The 15,222-nt window shown below is 41.6% G+C and overlaps 1 protein-coding gene across 2 annotated transcripts in view; it reads left to right on the forward strand.

Moving 5' to 3' along the window:
• LOC309706399 (SLIT-ROBO Rho GTPase-activating protein 3-like) overlaps nucleotides 1–14,461 on the forward strand; it is a 37,390-nt gene extending 22,929 nt beyond the window's left edge. The window contains exons 12-22 of one of the 2 annotated variants that reach the window (XM_082532908.1): nucleotides 937–1,039; nucleotides 2,294–2,354; nucleotides 6,588–6,665; nucleotides 6,988–7,122; nucleotides 7,205–7,310; nucleotides 7,385–7,612; nucleotides 9,806–9,879; nucleotides 9,984–10,164; nucleotides 11,193–11,339; nucleotides 11,459–11,774; nucleotides 12,181–14,461. In XM_082532908.1, coding sequence (XP_082389034.1) covers nucleotides 937–1,039; nucleotides 2,294–2,354; nucleotides 6,588–6,665; nucleotides 6,988–7,122; nucleotides 7,205–7,310; nucleotides 7,385–7,612; nucleotides 9,806–9,879; nucleotides 9,984–10,164; nucleotides 11,193–11,339; nucleotides 11,459–11,774; nucleotides 12,181–12,645 — 1,894 coding nt within the window. In that variant the 3' untranslated portion in view covers nucleotides 12,646–14,461. Of the gene's footprint in view, nucleotides 1–936; nucleotides 1,040–1,982; nucleotides 2,014–2,293; nucleotides 2,355–6,587; nucleotides 6,666–6,987; nucleotides 7,123–7,204; nucleotides 7,311–7,384; nucleotides 7,613–9,805; nucleotides 9,880–9,983; nucleotides 10,165–11,192; nucleotides 11,340–11,458; nucleotides 11,775–12,180 lie in introns of both variants that reach the window. The other variant, XM_082532909.1, reaches the window with a different exon arrangement.
• The last annotated feature ends 761 nt before the right edge of the window (nucleotides 14,462–15,222 follow it).

The raw sequence follows: 15,222 nt of genomic DNA on the forward strand, positions 1-15,222 counted from the left end.
AAGTGTTAAATGAGAAAGTTGATGCCAGAAAGCTGATTCTGTTCATCCTGATGGTGTGTTGGTCCCACTCAGATGATTGTATGCTCAGATTGAGGCTACAGCAAAGGGTTTGCTAATTTACGTTAGCATTTAGTAGCAAATAGCTAGTGCAAGCACAATGTATCATTTGTATAATTCGGATTTTAGATAATAAGCAACACAAAATATTATACATTTAAAGCCACTAGCTAAGCAATTTCAAGGTACTTATTTATTTATTTTTGGTTTTAAAACATTGTGCTAAGCTAGATAATATGATTATGGCTTTATAGAGACAGCGTAATACATTATACACTCACTTATTGATTGCCCACTAAATGAAACATATTCCACTGTACTTTGTAGTGCAGTACTTTGTACTGTCTATAGAAAGTATTAATAATGGATGTAGCAGGTTTTTCGCTTAATTTACCCAAAACGCCTAAAACTGACATATTTCACATTCTCTATTAATTTGTTTTTTTGTTAAGTTGCCCATCTTTATCTTTTCTTCTTTATCTCTGTCATATCAGGTTTGTAGTTTTTTGACAGGTGACAGAACTGTAACGGATACACCTTTATGCTATTCAAAATTAATGGAGAGCCATGAATTATTTTCCCTTCCTGTCTGAGCGAGAGTTTGACTAATTGCACTCTGTCTCTTCATATTTATCATGAAGATATGAAAAGAGTATCGGCTGTCTCATCTAGCTCTCAGCAAGAAAGCAAATGACTGTAGCCTATCTCAGAAACGGTCAATATATGACTACCATATTCTTTATGATTTGGAGCAGCCTATTGTTTTGGTAAAGATCTGAAAAGAAAAACATCTTAAGCAAAATCAGTTTTACTGTTGCATATTGCATTATTTTTCATGTTTGCATTGTACCAACCCTACAAACCCCACCATCTCCCCAGGCCCCCAACTCTTCCCCCTAAACCCCAGAGAATGCGGAAGTGTAGACCTCGCTCCATTTTTAACCCTAGGCTGTTTAACGGCAATATGGAGGCCTTCATTCAGGTATAAGCCCATCTGTGCCCTCTGTCTCTCATGAGCTCAGCTTTCTCGCTAGCAGTCCTTGGGGGTTCTCTTGCCTGTGACCACTCTTTTATCCAAACATTGCCTCACTCATGCACTGACTTTCCTCTTGCTCAATGCTTGTCTTCACATTTGACGAAAACACTAGATAAGGTGAAAGCTGGTCCAGCAGCTTGATGTGAAGATGGTGTATTTTCAAAAGCACCAGTATAAGGTTTGTTCTTGTGAGCCTCCAGCCTCCGTACACTGAATTAATTTGGCTGTATGTCAGTTGGCCACACAGCAGCTATGCAAATAAACAGATGGCCACTTCCACTCTAATGCTAATCAAACTCAGCAGACAAGCAGGGCATGCACCGACAAAAGTACAGAGATAAAACGATTAACCAATGAATCAACTGACAAAAAAACAAAAGGAAAAAAAATTTTTTTTTTTGCTTTATTGATTTTTTTGTATAGTGTTGTATGTTTTATTATCATTATTTATATCTTAGTAGTTCTTCAATGGGCTTTTTTCTCACAGAACAAATAAAGAATCAGTTAGTTGAGGAGATGTCGTAATTAGCAGATCGACTGATAAATCGATTCTAATTTCCCTCCAAGTCAAGAAGCTGTTTTTGGCTGGAAAAATATGTGTCTTCCCCCCACCCACCATGCTCTGAAGTAGGCCCTTCCCTCCCACTCCCCCCCAAACCATGCCCTCATGTCTCACACGCCACATGGCACTGATGCTTTTCTCAGGCCATGCCTCGTCCTTCTCTCTCTCTCTCTCTCTCTCTCTCTCTCTCTCTCTCTCTCTCTCTCTCTGTCTGTCTGTCTGTCTGTCTGTCTGTCTCTCTTTGTAAGATCTGTCTCTCTCACTAACCTGTTGTGGTTGTTGTTGCTTCTCTTCCTCTGTCTACGTGCCTTACTGCTCTCTGCCCAGGGGAAGACGGAATGTCCGTGCGAGGAGTCAGGTACTCTGTCTTATAGCTGGGTGGGATCATTACACTGTATTTAGTATGCTAACCAACATTTCTGTGCCTCTGTCCCATTGGGATTCCTGTGAAAATACTGTTATCGTGGTGCACTAATTTATTTTTGTTTTGCATATTGTGACTCAGAAAGTTAACGTTAAGTGATAAATGATATCATCTCAGCCTTCTCATCATAATGGCTTGCTAGTGTGACTGTTTCTTATGGTTATTAATTTCTGATTTAGTGGTTTCTCTAGTAATAATTTGATTGTGTCTATAGGATTCAGGCCAGCCTATACCAGCGGTGGTTGAGAGCTGTATTCGATACATCAACCTGTATGGTATGTTCCAGTTCTATTCATAAGTTATCTTTCCACAAAGGCTGATGTTTTATTTGTGTAGTGCAAATTTACAACAAAATTCAACAAATTCAAATTTAACAAAACAAAAATGCATCGGATTCTGCATTAAGGATTCTTATATTGCAAAGTAGAGACCCTGCAATTTTAGATAGAAACGACGACAATAAGAGCGCTTATGTCTCTCCAGACTCTCAATATAAAGTTTTCACCTAAATTAATCAACTCGAGCTTTTATTGGTGTCTATCATCACACAAAATTTGAAAATTATATCTTAACCCTTTCACGTATAGTGGTCACTACAGTGGAGAGATATTCAAAGGCTGTTTTCCTGTATGTGTGTCAGGGTTGATGGTATACTTGCACATGATCACAACACACAGTGTATATTATTTATTCGTTTGTCAACTTCATAAGCCAAAAACGTATGTTGTCCACCTAAGTGGACATGAAAAAAAAAACTTTTAAAAATACATGTGTAAAAAAATTAAGTTCAAAAATCTTTTTTTCATGCCTAAAGATGAATAAAAATGTAAAAAATCCTGATTGAGGTTGTCATAATTCATGCATGAAAGGGTTAAAAACTGCAAAAGAGTGCTAACAGACCAACAGACAGACAGTTATTCATTACAGCAAGTAGACAGAGCAGACAGAGTTTCCCTTTTCATTTTCTTGCTTACATGTAGTTTTCAGTCTGTATAATCAAAACACAACAAAACATATAATTTTATACAATCTGATTGTTAGGGTTTTCTCTCTGTTATTGTAGGGTCTTTACCTAATATAAAGTGCCCTGGTGTGACTGTTGTTGGGATTCGGTCCTATATAAATAAAATAAAACTGAATGATATGTATATACAACCTTAATATTGTTAATAGTAGCCATTCAAATATTTTTGGTATTTTAGAAGTTATTAGCAGTGAAATAGCATTCAATGTGAGATAATATAACTGCTCCAACTGGATCGTTTGGAAAATCTTAAACTGGAGCATTTCATATGTACAAGCCTGGATGAGAGAGTGAGGTGAAATATTAATTTCTATGATTCATTCATTTCTCAAAATGGGTTGCATTCTAATATTCATGATGCTCAGCTTACATTAATCCTTATATATAAGAAAGAAGATGGGGTGTAAGTGATAAACAGGACTTCTACTGTCCAAGAGATGCTAATGAATCTCTTACTAACTAATAGTAACGTCTGTCTTGTGAAGATTGTTTTAATAAGAAAAACAATGTAATTTTGATTTCCACCAGTTATGACTGAAAAAGCAGAAGCTTTGGCCCCACCCCTCAATTTTTGAATTAAGGTGTTTATAGTCTAATTGCCACATTCATCCATCCATTTTCTTCCGCTTATCCGGGGCCGGGTCGCAGGGGCAGCAGCCCAAGCAGAGAAGATATAATCTCTCCAGCGTGTCCCAGGGCATCCTCCTGGTGAGACATGCCCGGAAAACCTCGCCCAGGAGGCGCACAGGGGGCATCCTTGTCAGATGCCCGAACCACCTCAACTGGCTCCTTTCAATGCGGAGGAGCAGCGGCTCTACTTTGAGCCCCTCCCGAATGGCCGAACTTCTGACTCTATCTCTAAGGGAGAGGCCAGCCACCCTTCAGAGGGTGTCCCCAACCCGGAGTGGGCACTCCATCCTTTTCCAACTGAGGACCATGGCCTCAGATTTGGAGGTGCTGATTCTCATTCCCACTGCTTCACACTCGGCTGCGAACCATTCCAAGGCGAGCTGGAGGCCATCACCTGATGAAGCCAACAGGACCATATCATCTGCGAAAAGCAGAGATGAGATCCTGAGACCACCAAAGTGAAAGCCTTCCGCCACTTGGCCACGCCTAGAAATTCTGTCCATAAAAATTATGAACAGAATCAGTGACAAAGGGTAGCCCTGGCAGAGCCCATCACCCACCAGGAACGAGTCCGACTTATTGCCGGCAATGCGGACCAAGCTCTTGCAACGGTCATATAAGGACTGAATGGCCCGTAACAATGGTCCAGACACCCCATACTCCCGGAGCATCCCCCACAGGACCCCCGAGGGACACGGTCGAATGTCTTCTCCAAGTCCACAAAGCACATGTAGACTGGTAGGGCAAACTCCCATGTTCCCTCGAGTATCCTCAAGAGGATAAAGAGCTGGTCCAGTGTTCCACGGCCAAGACAAAAACCGCATTGTTCCTCCTGTATCCGAGGTTCAAACTCTCCTCTCCAGCACCCTGGCATAGACTTTCCCAGGGAGGCTGAGGAGTGTGATTCCCCTGTAGTTGGAACACACCCTCTGGTCCACTTTCTTAAAGATGGGGACCACCACCTCGGTCTGCCAGTCCAGGGGTACTGCCCCCGATCCCCACGCAACATTGCAGAGACGTGTCAACCAAGACAGCCTTAAAACATCCAGAGCCTTCAGGAACTTGGGGTGGACGAGGCTCTGCCACCAAGGAGTTGTTTAACTGCCTCAGTAACCTCGTCCCCAGAGATTGACGGGTCATCCCCTTCGTCCCCGGACTCTGCTTCCACCACGGAAGATGTGCCAGTGGGATTGAGGAGGTCCTCAAAGTATTCCTTCCACCGCCTGATGATTTTCTCTGTCGAAGTCAACAGCACCTCTGGAGTCCCACAAGCTAACCAAGCCCGGTAGGACTCCTTCTTAAGCTTGGTGGCTCCCCTCCCCTCAGGTGTCCACCATTTGGTTCGGGGGTTACCACCATGGCAGGCACCAACTACCCTGTAGCCGCAGCTCCATGCAGTGGCTTCGGCAATGGAGGTGCTGAACATGGTCCATTTGGACTCAATGTCCCCAGTCTCCCTCGGAATGCTGTTGAAGCTCTGCCAGAGGTGTGCGTTGAAGATCTTGCAGACTGGGGCCTCTGCTAGACGTTCCCAGCACACCCTCGCTGTACGTTTGGGTGCGCCAGGTCTGTCCAGCGTCCTCCTTCGCCACCTGATCCAACTCACCACCAGGTGGTGATCAGTTGACAGCTCAGCCCCTCCCTTTACCCGAGTGTCCAAAACATATGGCCTCAGGTCTGGTGATACGATTACATACCACATCGACCTGTGGCCTAGAGCAGGGGTGTCAAACTCAAATACGCAGTGGGCCAAAATTCAAAACTGGAACAAAGTCGCGGGCTAACATGAATATTTATTGAAAAAAAAATCTTCCTCCAGATATAAGAATGAATTTTTTCTTATGGACTCAAATAAGTTTTGCTGGAAAACTGAATATGGAACAAGCAAAGCTTAATACTAAACAATATATATATTAGCTGTATAATACCAGTAGGCCTGCTCTAATAGTAATTTGGTATGGCTTTGCGGGCCAAATGTAATTAGGCTGCGGGCCAAATTTGGCCCGCGGGCCAGAGTTTGACACCTATGGCCTAGAGTGTCCTGGTGCCACGTGCACTTATGGATACTCTTATGTTCGAACATGGTGTTCATTATGGCCAAACTGTGGTTTGCACGGAAGTCCAATAACAAAACACCGCTCGGGTTCAGATCCGGGAGGCCATTCCTCCCAATCACGCCCTTCCAGGTCTCACTGTCATTGCCCATGTGAGCATTGAAGTCTCCCAGTAGGACAACAGAGTCCCCAGGAGGAGCACCCGCCAGTGCCCCACTCAGGAACTCCAAGAAGGCTGGGTACTCTGAACTGCTGCTCAGCGCATAAGCACAGACGACAGTCAGGACCTGGCTTGAAAGGCGAAGGGGTGAGCCCGACTATATCTAGCCGGTACCTCTCAACCTCACGCACTAGCTCAGGCTCCCTCCCCACCAGAGAGGTGACATTCCATGTCCCATTTGCCAGTCTTGTTAGCCGGGGATCGGTCTGCCAGGGCCTCCGCTCCTGGCCGCCGCCTGACTCACATTGCACCCGACCCCTACGGTGCCTCCTGCGGGTGGTGGGCCTGCAGGAAGATGGGCCCATGGCCCTTTTTCAGGCTGTGCCCGGCCGGGCTCCATGGACTAAGGCCCGGCCACCAGACGCTCGCCCTCAGACACCCTTCCCTTTCCTTTGTTTTTTTTAATATGTTTGAAGTCTCCTATCTTTAAGCTTGTTTTTATACTTAGATACAAAAAACAGAAGAAACTCCTTTACTGAGACATTCAACAGAAATAAATCTGGTTTATTTTTAAGGGGGTGTGCCATTTATATTAATACCTTTTTTTCCATTTTAGACTAACAGCTTTATATGTCCACAGGTCTTCAGCAGCAAGGTATATTTCGAGTTCCAGGATCCCAGGTCGAAGTCAATGATATTAAAAATGCATTTGAAAGAGGTTAGTCCCAGGTCACTTAGCCATCTACTCTTGATTGATTTTAAATTTCGTTTTGCCCACCTCAGAAACCGCAGTTACTCTCACAGGACTCTAAAGTGCAAATAAAGAGCCTGTGTGCCATATGTAACCCTGTAATGGACATGTAAACCATTTAATGCATAATACATGAGATCAGCATCCTAAATGAGCAAACATAACTGCACTCTTAATGCATACATTAACTTCCGAATTTGAAATGTATATTAAGAATCACTGCTATCTTACATGAAAGTGAGTGCAATGGATGAATACTGAGTAGACTGAAAATATGCTACATCTACAGGAGAAGATCCACTGATGGATGATCAGACAGATCATGATATTAACTCTGTGGCGGGAGTTCTTAAGCTTTACTTCCGGGGGTTGGAAAACCCCCTGTTCCCTAAAGAGCGTTTCGCCGACCTCATATCCACTACCAGTGAGTAACATTCCAGGAAAACATGTGGAATATGTTTTATTTAGTGTAGCACTCTGTGATTGTTGTTGTTTATTACTTTTAGAGCTTGACTCTGGTGCAGAAAGAGCTCATCACCTTCAGCAGATAATCGTGACTCTTCCGCGGCCTGTGATCATCGTCATGAGATACCTGTTTGCATTTCTAAACCAGTAAGTCTCGTCACTACAAATTTTCCGGTGTGCAAAATTAAAATAATGATACTTACTGGTTCTGTTTTCCACAGTCTTTCCCAGTACAGCGATGAGAACATGATGGACCCCTACAATCTCGCTATTTGCTTTGGCCCCACACTGATGCCCATACCAGATGACCAAGATCCTGTGGCCTGCCAAGCACATGTTAATGAGATCATTAAGACAATCATCATCCACCATGAGGTCATCTTTCCAACCCAGCGAGAACTGGAGGGACCTGTGTATGAGAAGTGCATGGCTGGAGGGGACGAATACTGGTAGGTTCAAAGCTAGGTGTCCAAAATGTGCTGTGTTTTCTGAGCCATTAACAACTTGGCCTTGGAAAAATAGCACCATGTAACATTTTCCACTTCCTACCCTGGCTCTAAGCCATTTTGTACAAGGCTGTAGATTTTACACTCAATACTGAATTATCTTCTTAGACAGACACCTAATAAAGGGTATTGGCTTTTTTCTCATAAACACAAGACTTATTTTCTATAGCGACGCTAGCAAGTGTTGTTTATTTAAAGACTGTATGCACCAGCAATATGATTATTGAATAACATCAATAATGCCTTTCTTAAATGATCCAACTGCTAGAATTAACCCTTGTATGGTGTTCGGGTCTGTGAGACCCGTGTTCAGTTTTTTTCAAAAGAAAAATTAAACAATTAATTATTTTTTCACGTGTAAATGTGTTGTGTCTTTCCACTCACTCCACTTGATTATAACTGATTTATTTACAACATTTTATATAAAAGAAAAACGAGAAGCACATTAATTCATAAATGTGATCTAACAAAGGTAAAGGGAAAAAATTAACCATGTTTGCTGTTCATATGTCTTGTAATTGGGATGAAGTAAACATCTGTTGAGTAATTTAACATAAAATTGTTTGATAGTGTTAATTTGGAAAGCCAAAACTCTAGCGGGTCCACCAGACCCATGAACACTGGCTGAGTAACAAAAATACGAACACCACACAAGGGTTAAAGAATGAAGAGTAGCTGTTCAGTTCCTTGTTAAAAGGATTTATCCTGATCAGTCATTTAATTGGATAATATGAATCTCACATTTAATGTAGTAGGTAGTTTGGATTTTGCTTTAATTTGGTGTATAAAGTGTATGTTTTAGAGGTTTCCAAAAAATACATGAAAAAATATGCATATAGAAAAATTAAAAAGGCCAGGATCTTTTTTAGCTTTTCATTTGCATGAACAACATTTGCAATAAAAACTGACACTTTATTAGGCACAGTTTGCTAATACTGGGTTGGAGTCCCTTTTGCCTTCCGAGCTGTTTTATTATTCATGGCATATCTTCATTAAGGTCCTGGAAGATTTTGGTCCAAGCTGACATGATAGCATCATGCAGTTGCTGCAGATCTGTTTGTTGCACATCCACGATGCGAATCTCCCATTCCGCTCTCAAAGACTATCAGATTAGGATCAGGTGACCGTGGAGGCCGTTTGACTACAGTGAATTCATTGTCATTTGCAACATAACAGTTTGAGATGATTTGAGCTTTGTGACATGGCATGTTATTGTCCCGAAAGCAACCATCAGAAGTACGCTGTGAAGGCTGAATATGGTCAACAACAGTACTTAGGTAGGCTGTGGCATCTAAATAATGCTTAGTTAGTCCTGAGTGTCCCAAGAAAATGTCCCCTACACCATTACACCACCAGCAGCCTTAACCGCTGACACAATGCTCTGATTCTGACCCTACCATCTGAATGTCACAAAAAACATTGAACCTGTGCTGATTAAAAGATGCTGATTTGGTACTGACAGGCCCAGAGTATCACAAGGCCCAGAGTATCACAAGACCCATCTCTTATGCTATTACACCACCTGTTGATACAAGGCACAATGGACCAATGCTTTCATGTTCCTGGTGCCAAATTATGACACTACTATCTGAATATAAAGGAAGAAAGACCAGGAAATATTTTTCCAGTCTTTTGTTGTCCAACTTTGGTAAGTCCACATGACTTGTAGACTTACTGACAGGAATGGCACTAGGTGTGCAATCACTGATATTTTTTTGGATACCTTGATTGTAACAAGTACTTATTTAGGATGCTGTTGCCTTCCTACCAGCTGGAAGCAGTCTGACCATTTTTCCATCACCTCTTACTGAATATTTTCTTTTTTGCGGATCATTCTCTGTAAACCCTAGCTGTGGTGGGAAAATCCCAGTAGATCAGCAGTTTCCGAAATGATAAGACCAGCTGATAAATCACGTAAATCATCTTTCTTTCATGTTCCGATGGTTGGTTTGAATGTCAGCAGGTTGTCTTGACTGTCTGCATGCCTCGGTCTATTGAGGTTGCTGCCACATGATAAATATAATATTGGTCTGGTAATTAAGGATTCCTTTGTTATAAAAGGTAATGATTGAAGAATAAGAGTGCGTAAATGGCTCTTATTTTTTTCATTTCCTTTTCTGCATCTCCTCTCTCCAGTGAAAGCCCCCACAGTGAACCAGGAGCTCTGGATGAGATTGACAATGGTACCGGGCCTAACACAAGTGATGATGGTGAGTCAGCAAACACATCAATCCATTGTGAAGACAGCAGCTGGATGTTGAGAAGCTGACAGAGAAAATAATGAGATTTCCTCTGATCTTTTTTCATATGGCAGAATTGGAGCAAATCGAAGCCATAGCCAAATTTGACTACGTGGGCCGAAGTCCAAGAGAGCTGTCCTTTAAGAAGGGAGCCTCTCTGCTGCTCTACCTGCGAGCTTCTCAGGACTGGTGGGAAGGGCGACATAATGGTGTGGATGGGCTGATCCCACATCAATACATTGTGGTACAAGACATGTAAGTTAGATTTATTTAGGCTGTGAAGCCCATAAAAAGTAAAAAAAAAAAAAGCTTGTCAGTTGTGTTCCATTTTCAGAAAGCTTGGCCTTAATGAAATCTTCCTAATGAAAGGATCATTATGAATAAAATGCTACACTTTCATTTTATTGCATTCTTATTGGAGCAACAGATACTCAAAGAGGGCAGACCTCAACTAAGCACATTAATCACTCTTATTTATTCCAAAATGTGTTGAGATCTTTATTTGGCTACAATCCATCTTTTCATGATTCAGATTCAAGTGGTAGTTATTCTGTAATTCTGCTAACAGACAAAGGGTAACAAAAACATAACCTTTGTGGTCGAAGCAATTACCCTCTGATCCACAATTTGCTAAAAAGAGATTTTCTTCGAATGGACATTCACTCAGGTCACGTATTGAATGGAGGCCTTTAATTTCTTAATAGCTTCTTTTCTGATAAATAGTAGGCAGGTAACAAAATTAAAGCTAAATTAGGAAGAGTAGTGATTTATGCAGAAAAGGACCAAAAGGACAGAGTAATTAGTGGTTAATGTTTCCCTTTAAAAGAATGGGCTTGGTAGGTACAATGCTGTGGTGTTTTTGTGCAGGGATGTGATTATTAAGGATTCTCATTTGATTTTCAACAACTATAATGAAAGAAGTTGAAGACAGTGAAACTGCCTGAAACTGCAGTTCCCTATTGACTTCTAGACACTGACTCCAAGGAAATTACAACTCTGTTACGTCGGCTTTGGCTTCAGAATCAAGCACTTACAGTTCTGGCTTTAACAGATTGTATACTTTGTACAAAAACTCAATGAACAGTTGCTTTAAATGAAATGGGAATGTAGTTATCAATGATTCATTCATCAAGAAAAAAATCTTTAAAAAAATTGAACACAGAAATGAATTAACAGTTCAAACACTGCAGAACTCCTTATTTAGTTTATCTAGCAGACTACTGTCAATTATTTTCTATGTTAAACATGAATAAAAAAGCGTCATCGATATGCATCTGTATCAGGGACGACGCGTTCTCAGAGAGCATTCATCGGACTGAGAGTGAGACCAGCAGTGGGCCGCACCACGATGACAGAACCTCATCAAGGAATGAGCGTCAGTCTCCTTGTGAACACACACCTGAGAACCGCTTTGGACCAGCATTAGGAAGGTAGTAACAGTTAGATATTTGGGATGGACTTGAGAGAGGAAGGACATTGAATATTTATCCAGAGCAAAGAAACTGAAACTATTCACGAATTAAATATCAATTTCATCGCCTCTTTTTAGGGTGCGAGTGCGATCAGATGGCGCTGCAGCTCCACGCCATAGGAATGGCGCCGACAGCCTGAGCCCCACCAGAGCTGCTGATCTACCCCCCAGGGTTATGCCTCGCCCCCAGAGTCCACACAAAATAGCTGTCAGCAGGGGTCTAACTGACAGTCCCGAGAAACGCCGTCTCACCACATTTGGCAGTGCTGGCTGCATCAGCCACCCTGATAGAAAGGCGTTTGTCGACAGCCACTCTCAAAGATCATCACCAAGCACCACCCGGCATGCAAGTTTAGGAGACCACAAGGCTCTTGAGACCGAGGCACTCGCTGAGGTGATTAAAATCCTTAAAAGCACATGCAGTTTTTAATATAGACTTTTCTTATTTTATTGTATAACAAACATGTACGTATACAACTATCCTATATGTATGGCTTCTCTAAAAAGGGAGCTTCCTTTTATAGCTTCATCTGAAAAATCATAACTGTATCGAGGCAAAATTAAGGAGGAAAAAAATCTCAATTCTCGCTACCATTCCTAAATATTATGTGCATCATTAGCTCTTTGATGGGTACCAAAACATTACACAGTTGGCAAATAAAATTTTGGGTTTAGTTTTTCCACCATCACATAAAAAGGCTCGAGCTCTGAGGAATAAAACTTAAAATAGATTTAGCTACTCTCTGCTTGGTTGCTTGACATCAGTGTCTTTTGTTTTTTCCTCTACTTATGCTTCTCAGGATATAGAGAAAACAATGAATACAGCCCTGCATGAGTTGCGTGAGTTGGAGAGGCAGAATGTAGCCAAGCACGCGCCTGACGTTGTGCTCGACACATTGGAGCCGCTTAAGCACCCTGGTGGAGTGCAGGAGGTGTCTGCCAGCCCTCTCCATACCATGGTGATCAGGGATCCAGATGCAGCCCAGCGACGCAGCAGTAGTAGCTCCTCATCTGAGACTATGACCACTTTTAAGCCCGCTCTGTCAGTCCGTAGACCAAGTGCTCCTTTAAGGCCCCCGCCTGTCAGACCTGTTCGACCGGCTCCTGTGATTGGACAGGGCCAAGGACCTCACCGCTCCAGCAGCTCCAGTTCGTCTGGTTTGGGCAGCCCGAGCATTACTCCCACTGACAGGGTCTTCCCCAAAGCACCGTCTCCATCACCATCCACCTCCTCTTCTTCCTCGGACAAACAAGGTAACATGTAGCTCCAGTCAGACAAGTGGTTGAAGAATGCTGTGGATACAGAGTGATTCAGATTATCATCATGTCCCTTCCCCTTTTTTTGGACGGCAAAACAAACATTGACACCCGATGAATATTTACCACTAATCTTGTGTAGTGTAGGATAGGTGCTTGTTTCTGCCCACAACATCCACTCTGTTTCCACGTGTGTTGGGAACAAGTCAATGTACTGTACTGCAGTGATATGTTACGCAAAAATAGGATTTAAATCTATGAGAATTATTTTATAGTAATGCTGTCATGCTGAATAGCCATGCTGGGTAAAGGGATGCACTGGAAAATGCTTCTGTTTACTGAAACACAACAGAGAAGTATCTCAATGAAATGTTATTAGGTTACAAAGATGCCATGAGCGTGTTCTTTGTGAGTGGTTTCCTGCTCCATTATAAAGAGAATACTTAAGGGAATATTTCACCACTAATCATGTAGACATCTAGTCTGTGGTGGTGGTTCATAATATTCCTTTTATATACCATTTATATTGAAAGAAGTTGTCTCAGCAAGCCTGTCCCACAGCGTCACAGCATAAGCAGACAGACAGACAACATGGCTGGATGGGGAAAACACAGTGGACCTGTCTCAAACTGCAGTTTTTCTAATGACCACTAGATGCTGGCTCCAAGGAAATTGCAGCTGTGTAATGTTATCATGGGCTTCGGCCCCAAGCCGTTAAAAGATTCTATACAAAACCTCTATGCACGGTGGCTTTAAATGAAATCCTCCAAATGTTACCTTGAAATGTAAGGAGCTGGGTAAAGCTAAGAAAAAAGTGTTGGTGAAACTCCTGGCAGCAGACTGATTGGCAACTAAAGCACAAATGGGCCTAATTGGCACCAGTTTGCCAGCTTGTGCTGCTGCTTCAGTCTGGCAAGTTTACGGCCACTGCGAAGGTAGTCTCATTGTCCAATAGCCTGTGTCAGGCAAAGTTGTGTCAGGCGGCAGCAGTGCAGCTCCTCTTCTCCCTCCATTTGTTACATTTCCTCAGCAGTGGACCAGGACTGTTATATACCCACTGTGATTCTAATATTTGATAGTGTCCACTCCGTGTCAGGACTGGGAATCTGTTTCTAAAGTTACTTCTTAATTCTTATATATCAAAAGAAAAGTAAGTGATTTCCTTAGCCAAAACTACTTTCTCTTTTTTCTTCATCTGTTAATGTCAGAATGGGCCAGAGAGTAGCAAAATAACCTGAAGTACAGTAATACAAATAATACCGAAAGTTGTTGTGACCATTATAGATATGCTGTGCCTATAATTAAAACAATGAAATAAAGACAAACATAAAAAAAAGAGCTTATATTATTGTCAACTCTCTATATTAAAGGATTAGCTGTGTTACCTCAACAGACTCTCGTACACTTCAAATGACTAATGCACTTATACAAAAAACACTACAGGGAACTGTGCTGCATTTGTAAGTTTTGTGTTTTCATTTTGATGAACTTGTACTAGGAACATGATATAGCACATCATCATTGAAGCTTGTCAAGCCTCGTCTAGAGTACACATGGTCACTGCAGGCTGTGCGTACGTTTAGCCAAACTTGTTTACTGTTGGTGATATTTGTGGTCCGTCTTATGAGGATGATCAGTATATCTTTAATGTGTAATAGGTACATCGGAATGAATATATACATATTGTTAAAGGACGCTTGTAAAAGTAACATTGTATGATAGAAACAGGATATATTATCATCTCTAGTGTGTAGATTTTTGTAATTCTTACCCTTGCACAGAAATTGGTAAAACAATAAATCAATGAAACCTCCCAGAAATGTCTTCAATGTCTCTGTTGTGATTTTGAGTTAAAAACAAAACAATGTAGATGATCGATATTGAACAGTAGCTGTGTTGCAAATGCACCTCACAAAATGTAAGTAATGCAGTGACTTTACTTCTTTGTAAGAAATGAAAATCAACATAATGTATAATCACTTTGACTTAAATGCATGTACAGTGGAAATGCTGTAACTATAGTTGTGTTGCAGGGCCATCTACTGGCTGGCATGGATTATAGTGCCATCCTGAAAGGCTAAATAATCACTGAAAGAAAACATTTGAAACTGCAAACATACATGAAAGATATAATGCAACATGCGCTGACAGTCAATTAGTGTCAAATGTATTTTCTTTCTTTTTATTTTATCTTTAGTCATTTGATGGTCAGATCCACATGGTCAGATCCCTGCAATGATATCTCAGTATGTTTTTTTTTTTCAATTTTTTATAATGAATGTTCCTTTTTGCACTAGCGACAATCTTCTCACTGGATTAATGTCTCATAACTATAACATATTAGTAATGGTTCACGGTTAATGTTTAAGAAGCCATTCAATGACCACATTTGTCCTGTGGATGGAGACATTGTGCTTCTTGGGTCCTTGAAAGGAGACTGAAATGCTCTGCCGAATTGAAAAGGTTCAAAGAGTCTCCTTTTATTGATATGCACGTGTACTCAGAGGCCAGCCCAGTACATGGAAGTCATCTTCACTGCGGGAAACACACAACTTATTTTCATCCAAAGAGTTGCGAGACAAATT

This window comes from Aulonocara stuartgranti, assembly GCF_965226115.1.
Source record: "Aulonocara stuartgranti genome assembly, chromosome: 5".
NCBI lineage: Eukaryota > Metazoa > Chordata > Actinopteri > Cichliformes > Cichlidae > Aulonocara > Aulonocara stuartgranti.